Source organism: Panthera leo, chromosome B3, assembly GCF_018350215.1.
Source record: "Panthera leo isolate Ple1 chromosome B3, P.leo_Ple1_pat1.1, whole genome shotgun sequence".
Taxonomy (NCBI): domain Eukaryota; kingdom Metazoa; phylum Chordata; class Mammalia; order Carnivora; family Felidae; genus Panthera; species Panthera leo.
The window spans coordinates 28093478-28106617 of record NC_056684.1 but is presented as its reverse complement, the minus strand read 5'-3'; the positions used below and the strand labels follow the sequence as shown (position 1 = coordinate 28106617).

General features: G+C 43.9%; 1 protein-coding gene across 3 annotated transcripts in view; it reads left to right on the top strand.

Moving 5' to 3' along the window:
- Positions 1-13140, top strand: part of CYFIP1 (cytoplasmic FMR1 interacting protein 1) — a 132670-nt gene that overhangs the window by 73660 nt on the left and 45870 nt on the right. For 2 of the 3 annotated variants that reach the window (XR_006203420.1, XM_042941287.1), the window contains exons 14-22: positions 729-895; positions 2109-2256; positions 3491-3644; positions 5097-5253; positions 6444-6540; positions 8843-8919; positions 9018-9126; positions 10142-10261; positions 12304-12503. Coding sequence is in view for 2 of the 3 variants with exons in the window: in XM_042941287.1 (XP_042797221.1) it covers positions 729-895; positions 2109-2256; positions 3491-3644; positions 5097-5253; positions 6444-6540; positions 8843-8919; positions 9018-9126; positions 10142-10261; positions 12304-12503 (1229 nt within the window). In the remaining variant the exon portion in view is untranslated. Of the gene's footprint in view, positions 1-728; positions 896-2108; positions 2257-3070; positions 3219-3490; positions 3645-5096; positions 5254-6443; positions 6541-8842; positions 8920-9017; positions 9127-10141; positions 10262-12303; positions 12504-13140 lie in introns of all 3 variants that reach the window. The other variant, XM_042941289.1, reaches the window with a different exon arrangement.

Genomic DNA, 13140 nt, shown 5'->3' with positions numbered 1-13140 from the left:
ATGATAACCTGAGCCAGTCTGATGCTCAACCAACTGAGCCACCCAGGCACCCCTTGAAATCAGTTTTAATTTGAATTGGGACATTTGCCTTTTTTTTGGCAGAAATCCCCCCCCCCCCCCCATTAGAAAAGCAACACAGAACCATCAAATAGATCCCTAAAGCAAACAAATAGAACACTAGAGTATGTAGTAAGCGCAGTATATGATGCTGCCACAGAGATGAACTTTAAGCATTTTAGTGTAGTTTCTTCCAGGCCTTTTTATGCATATTAATTTAGCATGCTGTTACTGTTTAGCAAGTGGAATTTGGGCTATAAACTCTTATAACTTCTTCTTTCTTTTCCAACTAATAACATATTTGCTTTCTGGAATTTTTTTGTTCTTTTTCCTTTAAAGTCCTTCACAGGGCATGTGCCTTTATGCATTTGGGAGTGCTTTGAGTCAGTCACCAAATTCTCTGTTAGCTCCATGTCAAGCGAAGCAGATCCATCCCTGCCCTCAAGGCACTCGTGGTCTAATGGAGTCAGACCCTGGCATAGGGACAGCTACTGAGCCAGAGCTCCTGAGAAGAGTTACAGGGCAGCAGCTTCAGAGCAGAAACATAGGAGGCCAGGGAAAGGTACTATGCATGAGAGGGAGGCAGCTTCTAGGTGCAACTTGGCATCACCTGAGAAGGAGCCATCGCCTGTTCTCCTCCACCATACTGAAAGTCATGTGTCCCCCTGCAGGTGATCGCCATGATCAAAGGCCTGCAGGTGCTAATGGGCAGGATGGAGAGTGTGTTCAACCATGCCATCCGGCACACCGTCTATGCTGCGCTGCAGGACTTCTCCCAGGTTACCCTCCGGGAACCACTCAGGCAGGCCATCAAGAAGAAGAAGAATGTCATCCAGAGGTCAGCCTCAGTGTAATACCTCCCTGTGAGCTTGGAGTCCAAAACTGTTGAATTAGTTTAGTTTAAACAACCATATAGTTACATTTTCATAACTATGCTCAATGCATTTATATTCAACCTCCAAAATCCCTTCTGGTATATGTCCTCTAAATGTAATGCAGTGGGTACAATTATTCACCTGAACAATGTATAGTAAATCAACTACAGAATGTCTAAGCAGTGGAGCCACAGGGACAAGGGTGTATTTATCTTGGGGCAGGAGAGTGTCTCAAAATCTGTTTGATTATTCTAATCACCAGGCTTGTGGGGACAGGAAGCCCAGCATCACATTTTCCATCTCAAAATGTGTTGTCTTTAAGTATTTTTGCTTCTGTTCTTTTTGGCCTGTCCTACAAATTGGCCAAAAAATACATAGATATTGCAGACATCTTGTAGCGATCCTGAGCTAGTTTTCTCTTAATATTTAGCCTTTTAAAGTTGTCTTTCAGAGACATTTATGTAAAATGAAGCTTACAAGGGCTCACAAGTGTATTGATTTCATTTTCTTGCTTTATAATTGATGTGTTTATCACCTGGCTTGGTATGATTTTTAGCATTAATAAAATTTTATACTGTGAGTCTTCCCATTTTGCTCATGCTTGCTGTAGTAGGAAGCTAACCACATGGGAAATGTATAGTCTAAGAGTAACTTGGGTTTTAACTAGAATTTTCACCACGAGATAGGATAGGTACATCTGCCAAGTGTGGTGCCTATGGGGGGGTCTCCACATGGTGGGATGGGAGCATGTTTCAAATGTGTCTGAGACATAGACCCAGTCCCCACAGTTGTGTTGGTGACATGTTCCTTTAGAAATCAGGGAATCAGCCAAGGGAGGTCGAGTTTCAGCTCCCTAGGTGGATGTTTGTGGTCTGTCCTCTTGTTGCCCTTTGCATGACAGTGTTCAGGAAATAAAACACCACTTCCAGGCTAATTGATGCAAACTGCAGCTAAGTCAGATCTTCTGGGGCTACTAATGTCTCAGAGAAAACAGTCTATCCAAAGATAATTTCACTTTGAACTGGTCCATTATCATATCTCACACTGTCCCCAAAGGAAATTAGGTGTGAAAATTGGTTTTCCAGCTATGTGTTAGGTGAGGAGATGCAGTGATTGTAAAAGTCCTGAAGCTATAAGTGCTCCATGCCTCACTGATGACTTGATGGGGCTGTTTAGTGTTCTGCAGGCCATCAGGAAGACCGTGTGTGACTGGGAGACGGGGCACGAGCCCTTCAATGACCCAGCCCTGCGGGGTGAGAAGGACCCCAAGAGTGGCTTCGACATCAAAGTACCCCGGCGTGCCGTGGGACCCTCCAGCACACAGGTTTTCATCCTCCCTGCTCCCCTGCTCTATCTGTTCCCCTGAGTGGGCTAACCCAAAGCTGAGGGTTGGTAAGCAAGACCAGGAGTAAAATGACATCACCACTTCTGCTCAAGATGATCAAGTATTGCCTGTGCCTTTTCTGCTCCTTGGTTCCCTGCCCAAGTGAATCTGGAGCATTCTTGTGATTCTCAGATTTGATCATTTGCATGCAGAACTTAATTTGACTGCATCAACTCCTATCACAAAAATGTGGGTGAAAGTCTACGTGTCCGTATTTATGCTGTGTTTCCTGATAGGTGTTTAAATGTATGGTTATAATTTTTACATTGGGCGTAAAAATGATTGTTTCTGAAGATAAAACTTTTAGAAATTTAAGAATATACCTTTTTTGTATCCCTGGTCTTAAGCCACCACTGCTCTTCTCTCTCCTGCCATGCTCAGCCCCCTGCTCCCCAAAAGCAGCCTTATTCTGACTCTCATATCTGATTTAGTATGTCCTTCTGCTTTTCTCTTCCCATTTTGGGATGTAGTACTTCTTAACTCATCATTCTTCTGTTGAGGGTTTTTATAATCCCTTCTTGCCAATCTTTCAGAGAACTACCAGCAAAACACATTGTTGGCTGTAAACGAAACCTCTCAAATATCTGGGAGGAAAGCATTTGGCCCACCCAAGGAAGACGCTTGTCCTGATTCTGTCCAGTGTGCATGCACCCTTCCCACCCTCCGTTCCCATGTGTGTCTCCCCACCCCATGATGTGTGTGTCCTGTGACTAACGGCTCTCTCCCACCTCTCCCCCCATCTATCCATGTCTAGCTCTACCTGGTGCGCACCATGGCGGAGTCCTTGAGCTCTGCCGAGCTGCTGAGGCAGCTCAAGTCTTTGGGCATGGAAAGACTCTTGCATGTGGTAAACGCGTTTCTGAGGCAGTCCTACACCTATCCGCCTCTTTTAACCTTTGGTGGTAAGACATCATTTGTTTTTCTTGTTGACATTATGGCACGGAGGTGAATTGCTCCGTTACAAGTTCTTTCTCACAGGCAGCACCAACTTGGCTACTTAGATGGGCGCCCAGACCCACTTTGAGGAGCTGGCATAGTGGTAGGCTTACTGCTGCAGCCTGGCTCTGGTCAGGGCATAGCACAGTAGTCTTTCTCTTGTGGTTTATCTGAGTTTGGTATAACTAATGTGCCATGTGTATTTTCTCCCCCACAAATGTTTCCTTGGATAATGCAGCTTTACATGGTGAGAACCATGCTAGAGTCCCTCATTGCAGACAAAAGTGGTTCCAAGAAAACCTTGAGAAGTAGCCTTGAGGGGCCCACCATATTGGACATAGAAAAATTTCATCGAGAGTCATTCTTCTACACTCACTTGATTAATTTCAGTGGTAAGAGCTACTGCTGACCAGCGTCTGGCCCAGCATGTTCTAACACTGCTAACACTGTCTAGAATGCTTCTGCTGACCATCCCTGCTGTGGTCCCCTCACACACCCAGACGATGATCCATGTTGTAACCTTCGTGGTATTTCCTTGCCTGTCGCTTTAAATGCACGGCTGGCAGGGCTCCTTCCATGTGGCGTTGCCCTTAGAAAGATGAGGGCCGTGGGCCTGCAGCTGGCTCTGTGACCTGAATGCAAAGCCTTTGTAACCCATACAAGGTTAGAAACACAGACAAATGTCATCTGTCACCTGGCTCGAGAACAAGATAGTGATGAATATGAGAAACAACCTCCATGAGCACTGATGTGTGGAAGGTGGCAAATCACCTTGACCAGGGCATTGGGTGGCTACCCTTTGTCAATTTGGAGTCTGTGTTTACTCCAGTGCTGCAGCAGCTTCCTCAGAGCAGGAAGCCTCTATCTTGGCTGGGAGTATAGTGGGTTTGGAGTAAATAGTAAGGCTTTTGTTTTTCACTTGTCAAATGATGGAAACTTTTTTAAAGTTTATTTATTTTGAGAGAGAGAGAGAGAGAGAGGAGTGGGGAGGGGCAGAGAGAGAGGGAGAAAGAAAGAATCCCAAGCATGCTCTGCACTGACAGTGCAGATGCGGGGCCCAAACTCATGAACCGTGAGATCATGACCTGAGCCAAAACCAAGAAGTCGGATGCCTAACTAAGCCATCCAGGCACCTGGAAACATTGTTTTTAAAAAAAATTTCTGTTTTGCATTAGATAGATTTGTATTGAATATGCATGTAATGCTGCATCTTTATCCTAAAATAAAGTAACACGGTTTTTATTTATCCTTTTATTATTTGTTTATTTACTTACTTAAGGTTTACTTATTTTTGAGAGAGTGAGAGAGACAGTGTGAGTGGGGGAGGGGCAGAGAGAGATGGAGACACAGAATCCGAAGCAGGCTCCAGGCTCTGAGCTGTCAACACAGAGCCCAACGTGGGCCTCAAACTCACAAACCGTGAGATGACCTGAGACAAAGTCAGATACTTAACCAACTGAGCCACCCAGGTGTCCCTATTTCCCCTTTTAAAAAGGCCATTTTCCCCCTTCCCAGTCCCTCAAAGAAGCTCACAGGGTTGACAAGGTCCCATTGGCAGGTGGTGGTATACCAGACCAGCAGGGGCCAGATGTTGAATCTTCTCATTTTGTGAGCAGGAATGTGCAATGTCTAGGGTGGCTTTGCTTGCAGCCACTTCGTGGTTGTCTCATCCCTAGTGTGAGGTGCCGTGTGACCCCCCCCCCGCTCATATCTGCTCCCGCATGGCTCACGGCTGAGATTGAAAGAGTCAGCATCTCACACATGCCCCCCTCCCACCTGAGATTGTCCTGCTGAGTCTTTTCTGCTTGCAGAAGATTAACGTGATGTCGTTTGAATCCTTCAAGAAACGCTGCAGCAGTGCTGTGACCTTTCACAGTTGTGGTTCCGAGAGTTCTTCCTGGAGCTGACAATGGGCAGGAGGATCCAGTTCCCCATTGAGATGTCCATGCCCTGGATCCTGACGGACCACATCCTAGAGACCAAGGAGGCATCCATGATGGAGTGAGTGCCCTGTGGGCCTGTTTTAGTTATTTGTGGTAACCAGGGTCCGTGGTGGCATTTGGGAGCTGGGAGAGGGAGGAAGGGGCTGGACTGTTTTCAGCACTTTATTTGAAGTTGTCATACTTGGGGTAAGACTTCAGAGATTAATACAAGTAACGGGTTTCTTGGCTTTAGACTCCAACTGGAACATAGCAGAAGTCATTAAGTCCCACCATGTCCAAGTAAGGCCCTGGGGACTCAGCTAAGATCAGCAAAAGGAGATGTGGCCTGGCCTTTCGTGTGGCACAGCCTCTGAGCCAGAAGAATTTGGGAGAGAAAGTGTTAATTGAACAGCTTTGTTTTGTGGTCAGGACTCAGGGCCAACGGAGGGGATCAGAGATTTTGAAAATATGAGGTCCATGAAGGTAAACTAATAGAAAAGGGAGATGTCTTAGGAAGATTGGGAACTGACCCAGCAGGTTCTTCAACACACAGAGCAAATGTCTTTGTCTTTGCCTATGCACATCAGTTCTTATGTGGTGGTCAGGAGGGTGGCCTTCCACTTTCTCTGGAGTGGCCATATCCTCTGTTCTACAACACTGGAAATCTAATGCAGAGGCCTTGGCATGCCTCTTTGTCGCATATTTGGAGTTGAACTTGACCCCACTGCTCACACAGCCTCCCTTGCTGTGAGGTGGGAGTGGCCTTGTACACTCAGAGGATCCTTATTACTGGAGACCTCTGGCTGCTGCCTTCTGTCCAGACATGGGGCAGAGGGAAAGGGGCTTTCAAAAGCTATGCTGGTCATGGTCATGGTCAGCTGTAGGACCCGGGACCTTTATGTTTTTCTTGCTAAGTCAGACAGTTCATTCTTAGAAATAAGAAAATAACTTGTTTTTGTGGTTATAAAAAATACTGTATTCTGTGGTGAGAAACTTTAAACATAAATGAGAAGCTGCAGCTACAGGAGGCCCTTGTGGACCCAACGGGCCCTGGGCATGACCTCCATAAGTGTGTCCCATCTGTGGGATTGTCTGGCTTATTAGTCCATTAGGATCCTGGACAAAAACCTAGTTTGGTGTTTGAAGTAAGAACTGTTTTTCCTCATGTGAGAGGTCAACAATGAATGTTAAATTTCACTTGGAGTACGGGATGTGAGAGCCGAAAAGCCCTTTGTGGAAGGCTGGGCTGACCACTCGCCCCCTCTGCAGGTACGTCCTCTACTCCCTGGACCTGTACAATGACAGCGCACACTATGCCCTCACCAGGTTCAACAAGCAGTTTCTCTACGACGAAATTGAAGCAGAGGTGAGGGCCCAGGCACCTTTAACAAACTTTAATTTCCTTTTTCTCTGAGTGTTACAGGAAGCAGATTTTCTTTAATAGTACAGGAGGTTTAAACAATAGAATGAACTTTGAAATAAACATTTTGTAGTGAACCCTCCTATCTGTACTTTTCTCTCTGCATCTACACATGTGATGATTGACAGCATGTCATAAGCACCTGTTTCCTCACCTGTCTTCTGTTAAAAACACAGTTTAAAGCAGGTGCATCTACATAGTAGATGCACTGAACCAACCCCTATTTTATTTCTTTCATTTTAGTTTCTTAGTTTTGCATATTGTAAGTAATGCTTTGATGAACTTCCTTGCACCTAATTTTTTAACTGTGTTCAATTATTTTTTGAGGACAAATTCCTATAAGTGGAATTATTAAATTTTTCTACATGTAGCTAAGGAGATAAATCTAAGGAGAAAATTTAAAAATTTTCTAGTTTAAGGTATAAGACAGTTTAAAGCTCAACAAATTACATTGTGCATCTGGATTTCCTTCTCTGCCTCCTCGCAAAAACTAAAAAACGCTTCTTAAGGGCAGACACCTGCAGGTCCTGTAGTGGTTCCCCTTTGAGCACATGGTGTCCTGTGAGCACCATGTGGGGTGGGGAGGCTAACCCTGTTTGCAAGGGAGAATACAGTTTTAGGGGTGGAGTCATAGGGGTTTATCCATCCTGTGTGTCTTCACCAACCTCAGTGCTTAGAGCAGCCAGCCATGCTTCAGAGGATGCCACCACACACAGTAGTTCCTGGGACACACAGCCTGGTGGCAGAGCAGAACCCAAATACAATTAAACCACTGAGAACACTTGATAAAGAGAGACTTTTTCATACTCCTTTGCCTTTAAGAGACATGAAGCGTTTTTCTCCATCAGTAAGAAAGGTTCTGACATAATTCCAGTGGCTGTGTAGTGGTCACTCCTGGCCACACCATAATATATTTAATCTGCTGGTGTTAGACAATGAGTTTATTTCTTGGGGTGCCAGGGTGGCTCAGTCAATTGAGCGTCAGACCCTTGGTTTCGGCTCAGGTCATGATCTCATTCATGGTTTGTGGAATTGAGCCCTGCCTCAGCACAGAGCCTGCTTGGGATTCTCTCCCTCCCCTCTCTGTCTGCCCCTTCCCCACTTGCTCATGCTTGCTCTCTCAAAACAAATAATCTTAAAAAAAAAATTGAGGTTGTTTTTTGTCTCTCTTTGCTAATAATTGCCTTTGTTTGCCTTAACAAAAGATTTTCTTTTAATTTTATATTCCCAGAACTTATTCATTTTATAACTGAAAGTTTGTACCTTTTGACCACTTTCACCCATTTTGCCTACCCTTACCCCTGCCTCTGGAAACCACCAGTCTGTTTTCTGTGCATTCTTTTTTTTTTTTAAGTTTATTTATTTTTGCAAGAGGGTGTGAGTGCTAGGCGGGGAGGGGCAGAGAGAGAGAGGGAGAGAGAGAGAATCCCAAGCAGGCTTTGTACTGTCAGTGCAGAGCCCAGTGTGGGGCTTGATTCCATGAACCATGAGATTATGACCTGAGCTAAAATCAAGAGTCCGCTCAACCGACTGAGCCACCAAGGCACCCCTCCCCCCTCTTTTTTTTTTTTTTTTTTTTTTTAAGATTTCACACATGAGATTGTACTGTATTTGTCTTTCTTTGTTTGACTTACTTCAGTTAACATAATGCCCTTAGGGTCCATCCATATAGTTGCAAATGGTAGGATTTCTTTTTTTATGGCTGAATAGTATTCCATTATATATATATATACACACACACACACACACACACACACACACACACATATATATATACCAAAATTTCTTTATATGTTCATCCATCAATGGACACTTAGGTTGCTTCCATGTCTTGGTTATTGTAAATAATGCTTCAGTGATCATGGGAGTGCAGATATCTTTTCAAGTTCATGTTTTTAGTTTTTTTTGTTTTTTTTTTTTTTTAAACGTTTATTTATTTTTGAGACAGAGAGAGACAGAGCATGAACGGGGGAGGGTCAGAGAGAGAGGGAGACACAGAATCTGAAACAGGCTCTAGGCCTCTGTCAGCACAGAGCCCGACGTGGGGTTCGAACTCACGGACCGTGAGATCATGACCTGAGCCGAAGTCGGACGCTTAACCGACTGAGCCACCCAGGCACCCCTTTAGTTTTTTTGGATAAATACCCAAAAGTGGAATTTGCTGGATCAAAAGATTTTTTTTTTTTTGAAGTTGGGTTATTTGATCTTTAGGGAATAAAAATCTAATATATGCTTTCTTTTTCTTCAGGTGAATCTATGCTTTGACCAATTTGTTTATAAACTGGCAGACCAGATATTTGCATATTATAAGGTTATGGCAGGAAGGTATGTGGTTTATGATTTGGACATGAAATCTTGGGTTACTTGACATTTCCATTAAAATTCACAGCATATGAGAAATGTCTTCTCTTCCTCTCTACTAGTTTGCTTCTTGATAAACGTTTACGATCAGAATGCAAGAATCAAGGGGCAACGATCCATCTCCCACCATCTAACCGCTATGAGACACTGCTTAAGCAGAGGCATGTGCAGGTGAGCCAGACCTCTCCTGGGCATTGTGAGGCATGGAGCCAGCACTGGAAATAGTGTGGTTTTCTTTGAGCTGACTGGGTATTAATAGATGTCAGTATGTTGTGTTACTGTGGAGAGATCCTTGTAAAGTGTTGAGATTTTAAAGACAGTTTCTTTTGGATACCCTGAAATACAGAGGAAGATTTGTAGCACTCTGCACCCTGTCCTGTTCTACCTCTGGGGAAAGGCATGGCCCCAGAGGGCTTGGGTCCTCTCTAAGAGCCCAAAATTCAGAACTTAGAAGGAATGAAGGTGAGAAACACTTGTCAGCTGAGTGTTACAGAGGAGCTCTCTCTTGGCCAGAACAAAGAATAAAAAATACAGTGTTTACTTTTGTTTCCTTAAAAACAGTATGTCAGAAAAATGAGTAAAATACAGAAAACTGTAGGGAAAAATGCATATAATTCTACAGATAATTACCATTCACATTTTGAGACATTTTCTACCAGGATTGTATCTATATGTTTATGTTATTGAAATGATATTGAGAAACACATATGTTTTTAGGATTCTGAAGTAGAGAGGGAATAATTTTCTCTTATTCATTCTTGTAATACTGTGAAAGTTAGGCATGCGCAGGCTGCTCTGTAGTGGGGGTTGGTCCTGAACACCATTGTGAGGGGTCCTAACTGACAGACCCAGATTTTCAGGGTGTATGGTGAAACAGTTTCTCTCCATGATGTTAAGTATAAATTCAGCAAAGGATGCTACAAAAGTCCTTTATGGTTTTGACCTGAAGGAATTTTAGCTCTAGGAAAGTAGAGTATTTGATCATGACACCTATATATATAATTTGATCTAAAATGTTTACATTTTGTGTATTATTTGTTTTATCTTTTGGAATTGGATTCTGGAACAGATATATTTAATATCTGTATAGGTGTATAAGTATATAGATATACATATACATATATACATATACATATTTACATTTGTTTTTTATTGCTCATTCTTTTTTCCTTTCTCCATCTTCCAGCTCCTGGGCAGATCCATAGACCTTAATCGCCTGATTACTCAGCGTGTTTCAGCAGCCATGTATAAGTCTCTGGAACTGGCCATTGGACGATTTGAAAGTGAAGACCTGACATCAATAGTTGTAAGTGCTCTCCCCTTTGTCAAGCTCAGCAGAAACTGGTCACAAGGATTGGAGCTAATTTTAATTTTGTGCTTATGATAAACTGAACCAATAGTAGGTTCAGTTTTTGCATAGAAATCAAAAGCTTTGCACTACTCGAGCTTGGCCTATCCTGAGTATCGTTTTTTAGTGTCTATTCTTATTGGCTGCAATTCTAAGATGACTTCAAAGAACAAATAGTCCTAACCTTGAATAAATTACACCTAACTATGGCAAGAGAATAAAAGAAGGAAAATTTGGGGCCTCTGGGTGGCTCAGTTAAGCATTTGACTCTTGGTTTTGGCTCAGGTCGTGATCTCACAGTTCGTGAGTTCGAGCCCCATGTTGGGCTCTGTGCTGACAGCACAAAGCCTGCATGAGATATTCATTCTCTCTCTCTCTCTTTCTCTCTCTCTCTCTCTCTCTCCCTCTCCCTCTCTCTCCCTCTCTCTCCCTCTCTCTCCCCCTCTCCCTCTCCCTCTCCCTCCCCCCTCCCTCCCCAGCTCCTCTCTCTCTCTTTCTAAATAAATAATTTTTTTAAAAAAGGAAAATTTTAAAAATCAAAAAGAAATGAACACAGAGAAAAAGGATTTGAAAGAAAATCATATAGAAGATTAACAATGAAGATCCAACATACAATACATATCACAAGGGTCTCCGAAGAGAAAAACCAAAGCAGTGTGACCTGAAAATTGTGTTTCCAGGAAACATGGATAAAATTTAGTACATGCTATAAATATATATTAAAAGCCTGTGGCATGTGCCTGGGAAAACTGACCCAAAGTGGCCAATACCAAGGAATATTTCAGTGGAAGTATTAGATTTTTTTTTTAATGTTTATATTTTTGAGAGAGACAGAGCATGAGTGGGGAAGGGGCAGAGAGAGAGGGAGGTACAGAATCCAATGCAGTTTCCAGGCTGTCAGCACAGAGCCAGATGTGGAGCTCCATCTCATGAGATGCAAGATCATGACCTAAGTTGGAAGTCGGATGCTCAACCAACTGAGCCACCCAGGTGCCCCTGTAGAAGTATTAGATTTTAAAGGAAAAGAAAAAATTAATCTGGATATCTGAGCAGAGTGATAAGAGAAAGAAAATTTGTCTTCAGAGCTTTGTCTACAGCTATTCATGCCAGAAGCCAAGGAAAGGAAATGAGAATTAAGGATTTTATGCCAAACCAAATAGATCTTCCAAGAATGAAGGCTTCAGACATTGTTAGTGAACATGTAAGAACACAAGGAAGGTTGTTCATTACTAAAGACACAGTTTTGGCTAGAACAAGAGAGGCGTCAGTGAGCACTGGGCTTCAGCAACTTGGGTTCAAGCATCTCCACATAGGGTGAGCAGTGCTCCTCATATTCTTCCACAGAATCAGGATGACTACATAGATATCTTATATTCTTTGTCTTCATACTTGGTCTTTTAAAGCTGGTGTGTAACTCACATGTACAGTGCACCTCAGTTTGGACCAGCCATGTTCTCATTGCCATTATGTGGCCATTGGCTACTACAGTGGATAACACAGACCTAAGCATATTTATGAGCAAATTAGAAGTTTAGAAATCTGTCTGTGAATGCACTTGCTGACTGTGCTTTGTCGCTGTGCACAGTAAGAGAGGCTGACTCAGGCTGATGCCTGAGGACACATAGCATGCCAGCAGGGCAGGGGTGGATGCATCCTAGTGGTCTCTGCCCTAGGGGTGGTTGGAAGCCAGTGAGGGGGCAGTGTAGAGGTTTCCTTAGTGAAAAAAGGATGATTGCCCTGGAGGTGTGACCATGGTTAGGAGGGGTGTTTCCAAAAGAGTGGAGAGGACATAATGAATTTAGGTGTAAGAAGCAAGCTCCTGTGGCCTACTAGACCCCCACTGTGTATATTCTTGGCCTAGCTCACCAGCCTTACCTCTGTGTATCCTATTCTCTCCTACCCAGCCCACCCTAGCACCATGGCACTGCCCATGTAAGGAATGGGGGCCAATGAGCTGGGCTCAATTCTGTCCTCACACCCCTGTCTTTGTGGTCCTATAGGAGTTGGATGGCCTCTTGGAAATCAACCGCATGACCCACAAGCTGCTAAACAGGTACCTGACACTGGACAGCTTTGACGCCATGTTCCGGGAGGCCAACCACAATGTATCAGCGCCATATGGGAGAATCACCCTCCATGTCTTCTGGGAACTCAATTATGACTTCCTGCCCAACTACTGCTATAATGGCTCTACCAACCGGTGAGCATGTAACCTCATGGATAGTTTTGGATGCCCTTTCCAAAGGGTTCCTAAACAGGATATCTCTGGGCCTCCACACTGTCCATTAAGTTGCTGTCTTTTTCCCTGTTCCTATCATTTGTCACGTCCAGGGTACTCAGGCCCTCCCAGTCTCCTCTTTTTGCAAGTATAGCCCTAGGCCAGCCTCTGGGCATGTTTTAGGGCTTTGCATGTAGAGACTGCACTGGGGCACTTGCTTGTAGGTCAGGGCAGGATCTCATAGTGCACGTGGACAGTAGCTGCAGGGTCTGCACCATCTCCACCGTTGTCAGTCTACCTGATGTTGGAATATAGTGGGTGACTTTCTATTTTTCTTCCATTCTGGGATGTTGGGGTGTATGAAGATCAGTTGGTGAGCCACACTCTCACCAACCTACCATTTACTACTATGTTGAACGACATAAAAGTGGCCAGTTATGTGGGTGGCATGGTTGATAAGTGGTTTAGCCTCCTGATGTGGCCCAAATCCTGGGACAGCCCTGCCTTGGCCTCTGTGCACTGGGCAGCCACCTGTCCAGGTTTGTTCTCTGTGCTCTACTCTAAGCTGACCTTCTGCTCTGTGTCAGCATGTGCCAAAGACGTATGTGTGTGTGTATGT